Source organism: Sinocyclocheilus grahami, unplaced genomic scaffold, assembly GCF_001515645.1.
Source record: "Sinocyclocheilus grahami isolate Dianchi unplaced genomic scaffold, SAMN03320097.WGS_v1.1 scaffold765.1, whole genome shotgun sequence".
Taxonomy (NCBI): domain Eukaryota; kingdom Metazoa; phylum Chordata; class Actinopteri; order Cypriniformes; family Cyprinidae; genus Sinocyclocheilus; species Sinocyclocheilus grahami.
This window is the reverse complement of record NW_015505944.1, coordinates 724,057-732,008: the sequence shown is the minus strand read 5'-3', so window position 1 is coordinate 732,008 and position 7,952 is coordinate 724,057. Positions and strand designations below refer to the sequence as shown.

Genomic DNA, 7,952 nt, shown 5'->3' with positions numbered 1-7,952 from the left:
AAAAAAAAAAGAGTAGCAGAAGAGATACATTTCATAGACGTTGATTAGTTGTTGGTTCATGGAAAGGTTTTTGGTGTGTAGATAAGCAGCCATCTCAGCCACAACAGCTGCTGTACTGACTCCATCCTTATCAAGAACCATGTTCCCACACAAAAACCCTGGCATCAAAATAAAGACGAAGACACAACGTTGGCATTCTTCTACATATGCTTTTACAATCAAATTGATAAATACAAACCCTTTTAAACTTCAACACAGCACGGATTGTGTGACGTATTCTGTATTTTTGGATGAACTATCTAAACTATCCCACGATATTTACAGAATAAACAGGGCTGTTAACATAGTTTGGACTTTAGGTGAGTCTGCAGATAAATGCACTTACCAATGGATTCTTCAAAGGAAAAAATGACCTCCTTTCCTGTTTTTGTTAATTCATGGATTCTATTTCCAATCCATTTGAAGCCAGGCAATGTTTCCTAGGATGAAGGGGAGTGAAGTAAAAATATCAGAGTTCAGTAAGAAGTTAAACTATTAAGCAGTGGCTTTGTATTTTGTTTAGCAAACAAAAATCTTCTAATCTTCATCTATATGTAAGAATAACAAAGCACTCAAGGTATTTGAGTCTTAGTAATAACTTCAAATTGAGACTTGAGCTAACCTCAAAATGAAAGCCTTCTATGCGTGCAAAGGCTTTAAGTATTTTGGAAGAAACAGTGGTGGCCAGCATGCATACTCTCTCCGTATCTGCTGGGTCAGGGTGTGCTTCTTTCCAGTTAAACAACATCCACCAGCCGAGCAATGCAGCCAACTCGTTTCCCGTGAACACTTTCCAACCACAACTACCCATAAAACATAGGACACAAGTTATACGCCACAAGATTCACTCAAGAGTTCAGAAGTACTGTTCAGTAGAATTGATACTGCTACATTTTACAGCTGAGGGTTTTAATGAACATAAGATAACCTACTTGTCATTCTGCTCTGCAACAGCCAAGCGATCAGCATCAGGGTCTGTGGCCACAACAATGCGGGCCTCTTCTCTCTCAGCCAAACGAAGGGACAGTTCCTAAAACGTAGTCAGTGCAACACAAGTCAGTGGTTATATCTGCATGATGACTTAGGCCCAATCCCAATTCTATTTTATACCCCTTCCCCTTGTCCCTTGAAACAGACCGTCAAGGGTTAGGGGTGAAAATAATTCCCTAAGAAACGTGACACCACTACTACACCGTTACACGTCATCATACATCGTGTAGCTCCTACAATACACACACCTATATTAATGCGCTGCTTACTGACACACACACACACACACACACACACACACACAGTACATTGCGCAGCTAACACATCCAGGAGCTAAGAAACTTGTCAACGCTGCCCCACGACTTTTATTAATAACAGTTTAAATACTGAATCGCTGCATTATATTTTCCAGCAACGAGAGGATAAAATTGCAGATTTTGAAGTAAAATCACTCACTGTAAAGATATGCACAGACACGCGTATACACAACTTCCACCTCTCTCTCTCGAATTGGCAATATTTGAGAAAAAGGTTTAGCGATTTCTTATTTTAGCCCCCCCTCAAAGTCTATGGTGGTCATCGCCCTGATGATCAGACATGAAAATATGTTGTGGCACTATCGTGCAGTCAGTAACGTTAGCAAAATTTAGCATTTTTTATTTATTTTTTGCAAAAAATAATTTGAATAACATGACCGTAATATCAGAATCAGAATCAGAAGAGCTTTATTACCAAGTATGTTTACACACACAAGGAATTTGACTTGAGGAATATGAACACATGATTGAACGTAACATCAAACAAATGATTACTTTTTCATTTATACTTTAATAATGCTAAAAATGCTTACATTTATGGGTCTTTTTGTTTACGGGCAGCCATGTAGCCACTGTATGCTGAGATAATTATCATACCCCTTCGTTTGAAGTGTGGTCCTGAAAAATCTTCGTTTAAAGGGCTATCTGGCCCTTCCCCTTACCCCTACGCCTCCAACCAAAAGAGAATCGAGACACCTCTACCCCTTCACGTGAACGCGCAAAACGGAGGGGTAGGGGTAAGGGGTAGAAATGGGATTGGGCCTTAGTACAGCATTACTTTTTTCCCCCACTGCACCGTAACCAAGGGGGTTATATAAATACACGGACACGATCTAAATACACAGACACGGCCCTCCGTTTGCAGCTACAACAGTGTCCACTCTTCTGAGAAGGCTTTCCATAAGATTTTGTAGTTTCTGTGGGAATTTTTGTCCATTCATCCAGTAAATGGAGGGCCAGATATTAATGTTGCGCAAGAAGGCCAGGCTCACAATCTCCATTCCAGTTCATCCCAAAGGTGTTCGATGCAGCTGAGGTCAGGGCTCTATGCGGGCCAATCATGTTTTTCCACACTAAACTCATCCAACCATGTCTTTATGGACCGGACACGGACACGATCTAAATACACAGACACGGCCCTCCGTTTGCAGCTACATCAGTGTCCACTCTTCTGAGAAGGCTTTCCATAAGATTTTGTAGTTTCTGTGGGAATTTTTGTCCATTCATCCAGTAAATGGAGGGCCAGATATTAATGTTGCGCAAGAAGGCCAGGCTCACAATCTCCATTCCAGTTCATCCCAAAGGTGTTCGATGCAGCTGAGGTCAGGGCTCTATGCGGGCCAATCATGTTTTTCCACACTAAACTCATCCAACCATGTCTTTATGGACCTTGCTAGAATAGAAAAGGGCCTTTTCCAAACGCTTCCCACAAAGAGAAGCATAGCATTGTCCAAAATGTGTTGGGATGTTAAACCATTTAGACTTCCCTTCACTGGAATTAAGGGGCTGAGCACAAAAAAAGCCTTACACCATTATCCCTCCTCCAACAAACTTTACAGTTGAAAAGAAAGAAACTTACCAAAACTGATTCTCCTTCCTCTGGGTTAGGACAACTGACAGTGGAAAAATCTGGATCTGGATCTTTCTGTTCTGGAACAGGGATGGGAGGTGGAAAGCCAAACTGCTGAAAGGCTCTCTGGACATAGTTGTGACCAACACCATGGAAAGATGAGTGCACAAACTTCAGGGGAGACATTGTGTTAAGCTCTCTGCAATGAGGAGGGTCAAACAATAGTTTTGTATGATATTGTATTATATATGCATTCATGGTGCACAAAAATTATTTGTAATAGATATAAAATGTTATATTCTACAAAACCTTTTGACACTCAATGTCCTATAATGTTCTTTATGGCACCGAAATGCTGCTTTTAGTAATACTTCATATTTCAAGATAGGGCTGGGCGATTTTTCCAATTTTACCGATTAATTCAAATGTAATGTTTTGCCACGATTTAATTTTTTATAAGTCAAGGCATCACAATTTTGAATAGAAATATTACCAAACGTTAGAATTAGACACTTTGAAAATATGCCACTGATAACAGTAAAGAGAAAAAGAATGATCCAACCGCATGTCGGCGCACACGATTAACGCCCACTTGTGACGCGCTCTGTGAAGGACCATAAGTAGAATATATCACTAGGCGCCATTCACAAAGAACGCACTTTTGTGTTGACAAAGATGCGACGCGGGCAGTGGAATAGGAAAAAATGCAAGAAGATATGAGTGAACTTCTTTTAACTTGAGTGCTGCGTTTTTAGAATGCTGTTTCATGCATGAGACACTGCAAGAGACACAAGCGCAACAGTCAAACACATCCATGTTTACATAAAAAACAATGGAAAAGCAGCGCAACTGAATAAAAAAACCTGTAAAGAACTACTACTGTATGTCTGATATTTCATGTTTGCATCATGGTGACAGTCTGAAAGCTGCTGTTCATTGTTTTTACAGAACATTTACTGTTAATAATAGTCTACTTTCTAGTACCTTCAGTCATTTTGAATTTGAATTACCTTGACTTTTGAGAGTTTTTTAAAAGCATTTTCCTTGTTTTATTATAAGTTTGTATAAGATGCAGTTGTAATCAATGCAAATGCAACATTGACATTTGTTTAACAATTACATCATGTGTGGTGCACTTGGAATATAATTTTCTTTAAATAGAGGGTTAATAAAGAAAAGTTACTTGAATCTTGTTGTAATTACATTTTCAAGTTGACTAGCTAAAAATCGTAAAAATCGAGAATCGGTTAAACGTTCTGAAGAAAAAAAAAAAGGAAAAAAAAAGCGAGATTTTATTTTTTAACCATATTGCCCAGCCCTACAGCAAGATTTTTCTTGGGAAAACAAAAATGGTTTGTTTACATCAGTTTCGTTTTGCATACAGTTTATAAAGACTAAAAGTACTTTCTCTTAGTACAGGTGAGACACTGCACCTGTGGAAGCAGATAGTGTTTAGCTCTTCCATGTACGAGCAGCAGACGTCCTCCAGTGGGTCTCTCCGTAAGAGGCTGCTTTCAACTAGGTCCTCATTCCAGGACTCGGGCCAGGGTTCACTACTCTCCTCAATGCAACGCAAGATCTCCTTATCATGTGGAGAGGAGATCTGTGCACCATTGTGCCAGTAAACCTTCAGAAAGTTGAAAAAGATAAATCGAACATCTTAGACTCACTTCTCTGAGGTACAGTAGATGCAACACATACTGATATTAACACAATAATAAAAATAATAATAATAATTATTATTATTATTATATTAGTGTGTGCTTGTGTTACTATTTTTCTCTTAAATGGGTCATATGATGCTGCTAAAAAGAACATTATTTGGTGTATTGAAATGTGTTTATGTGGTTTAAGGTTCAAAAAACACATTATTTTCCACATACTGTACATTATTGTTTCTCCTCTATGCCCCGCCTTTCTGAAACGTGTCTATTTTTACAAAGCTCATCGGGCTGAAAAGCGAGGTGTGAAAAAATAATTTTCCCAAAAAATGATCTCTCTCTCTATATTGTCAATTTTTATGATATTCGATATATATCTCGATATGTTTGCATTTGCTTTTAAATAATAAAAAAAACACCAATTTCTTTTGCCCCCATAAAAAAAATAAATAAAAACAATTTAGATACAAGTTATTGTTACAAAGTAAATACAAAATGTTTACTGCAAATTTAAGCAGTTAAAAAAAATCTAGACCAAGTGATCACTTACTGCTTTTTATTAAATGAACACATGCATGTAACTGAACTAGCGCAAAACAAGTACAGAAAGTGCATTCTGTCAACTTTTTTGGTGCATGCAATTCACAATTTACACTGTGCAACTGGGGGAAATAATTAAACTGGGATAAGTATTTTTTACAAGTTTATTAGTTTAGAACAGAAGTCTGTCAACTGTCTCTGGTTTAAGAGAAGCTCTGTGGCATTAAACTATGTTCCCACTGGCACTAAAAACCCTCTCAGATGGGAAGCTAGTTGCTGGAACACATAGGTATTTCTTATATCTAAATATATATGTATGTATGTATGCATGTATGTATGCATGTATATATATATATATATATATATATCCACAGGGTATATATGTTATCCACAGGGATTCATGTACGTGGTGTACAGGTGTGATCAAAATAAAAAAATCCAATGGGTAAATACGTTCAGACCCCTCATTTGCATAGCAACATGGTTGCCAGCTGTTAATGCACAATCACCGTTTTAGATTGACTAACTGTAATACTGTATAAGTCAAGATTTCCATTCAAAAACTTATGAAAGCATAAATCTAGGCTATGCACTGCTGGTTTCAGAGAAAATGCAAAACTGTGACATTTTATTCACTGACATGCTTCAGCTAATACCGAAAGCACATATGCTTACTTGCCGGCAACCTGTTAAAATAAGGGCTTGCTGATTTTAGGTTTGAAAATAATGAAAATTCATATAGAAATAAAAAAGTAAAAAAATAAAAGAAAATGAAATTATTGTAAATATTAGCACTGTATGTATTAAGTGTAAAATTTTTTGTTTAACACTTAATTTTTATTTCAAAATATAATAGCATTGTACTTTATTATTTTGATTATTGTTTTATTAAAATAATGTTATTATTACTATTAATTATTTTATTTTTATAGTTATATTTAATCAGTCACACTATGTGCAAAAATCTCCAAGTGCTCTCAGGAGAACCAGATGTAGAAAATAAACCTACAAAATAGTCTACCTAACTCTGTCAGCATTTACTCACCCTTGTGTCATTCCAAACCTGTATGACTTTCGTTCTTCTGCAGAACACAAAAGAATATAATTTTTAGGAAAGTGATTTTTATGTCCACACAAATGTGGTTTAGTGTGCAGTTACAACTAAACCACGGACTAAACCACTTACCATCATCCAATATGTTCTTTTGTGTTCGTTTGTAACAACTTCAGGGTGACAAAATTATGACAGAATTTTCATTATTGGTTATATTTTATTGTACACTTATCTTTCATTTGTCTTTTTAGCCCAAGTGTATTGTCTTACTGTGATGCAGCAGGAATGGCCTTGATAACTGAAAACTGTTTATAATTTCTGTTTTGTAAATAAATAAATTCACAACCATATAGGATTAGCAGATGCTCACCTTGTAGCCATTGTCCTCTTTTCTATTATGAGATGCAGTGATCATGACACCAGCTGCAGCTCCATACTTCATCACAGCATATGGCTGGAGGGCAAAAAGTTGGAAAAACAATTCGCAGGATTCCACAGAAGTTCTACTTTCATCATTATTATTGTTCCAAAGTATGCTTCCCAAATAACAACTTTGAGTAGGATATTTTAGTTCTTCTACTACTGTAATTTAAACACATAATAATAATAATAATATGAATAATAATATGAATAATAATAATAATAACTATTATTATTATGATCTATCAATAACATTTTCTTACCACAAATGGGGTAGGCACATATGTAGAGAATAGATAGACAGGGACATCTTTACAAAGCATAACAGCAGCAGTCAACCTTGCAAGTCTGCAGAGAGGAGAAAAAAAACCCCTGCATTTTCATTCATATATATATATATATATATATATATATCTCAATACAGTATATGTATGTGTGTGTATATATATATATATGCAGGTAAGTTAATGTTAAAACGCAAAAATTACAGTAGAGTGGGTGAGTGAAAGATTTTAACAGCAACCTCTAACGCTATAGTTCTTATGACTCTAAAAATGTGCTTTCAGTGCATAAAGAATAAAATTGATGAATGGGCTCAGCACGTGCCTGAATGCAGCACCATTGTTCAGTGCAGGAAGTGAGAATGTTTTCTCAAACTTTCTCTTACTGCTCTTGTCCACAACAGGCTGTTTTGCTGGTCCATTTTGCATTTTGCTCATTTCACTTGCAAAATGAGATGGATAGCACTTTATTTTACTGTCCTGTTCCACATGTATATACTATATACTTATTACAGTTAGGGATGCAACGATTATAGATTTTGTTGGTACGGTTATTGTCTGAGGAATAATCACGGTTTTACGATTATGACGATTATTAAGCATTTATTCATTTCCCAACATTACTAATGTATAAAATCACATGAACACTCTTTAGATATTAAAGTGTTATTTATTGCTGGCTTTTGAAACAGAAATAACACAGTAACCAACAATACAGCACAAAATAATAATAAACAAAAGACAGACAAAAGTCCATCTCTCCCATTGGAATTAAAAAAAGGTGACCTCCATGACAGTATTTCTCTTTTGAAAATAACTAATGGAAATAGATCACAAAAGTATTGAATGTTTTCAGTTTGTACATTCTTTACATTTCTTTTGGACCTGGGGTAGAGAATTTGGAAACATGGTGAAAAAAAATATATTGTTGGTTTTTACTTATGAATAATACTACAACAGGGATAGTAAATAACAAAGTTAATGAAGTAGCCTCTTATTAATATACGACTAATATTAACTTTATTTGTCCCACAGGGGTAACTGTTACTAATGATGGAAATAAACTGAAATATTGTAATC

The 7,952-nt window shown here is 35.9% G+C and overlaps 1 protein-coding gene across 1 annotated transcript in view; it reads right to left on the bottom strand.

Annotated features, from left to right (window-relative positions):
- Positions 1-7,952, bottom strand: part of pgm2l1 (phosphoglucomutase 2-like 1) — an 18,219-nt gene that overhangs the window by 3,256 nt on the left and 7,011 nt on the right. The window contains exons 4-11 of the mRNA XM_016245726.1: positions 6,855-6,939; positions 6,542-6,625; positions 4,350-4,543; positions 2,926-3,115; positions 972-1,069; positions 662-842; positions 386-479; positions 29-158 (exon numbers count right to left, since the gene is read on the bottom strand). Coding sequence (XP_016101212.1) covers positions 29-158; positions 386-479; positions 662-842; positions 972-1,069; positions 2,926-3,115; positions 4,350-4,543; positions 6,542-6,625; positions 6,855-6,939 — 1,056 coding nt within the window. The remainder of the gene's footprint in view (positions 1-28; positions 159-385; positions 480-661; positions 843-971; positions 1,070-2,925; positions 3,116-4,349; positions 4,544-6,541; positions 6,626-6,854; positions 6,940-7,952) is intronic.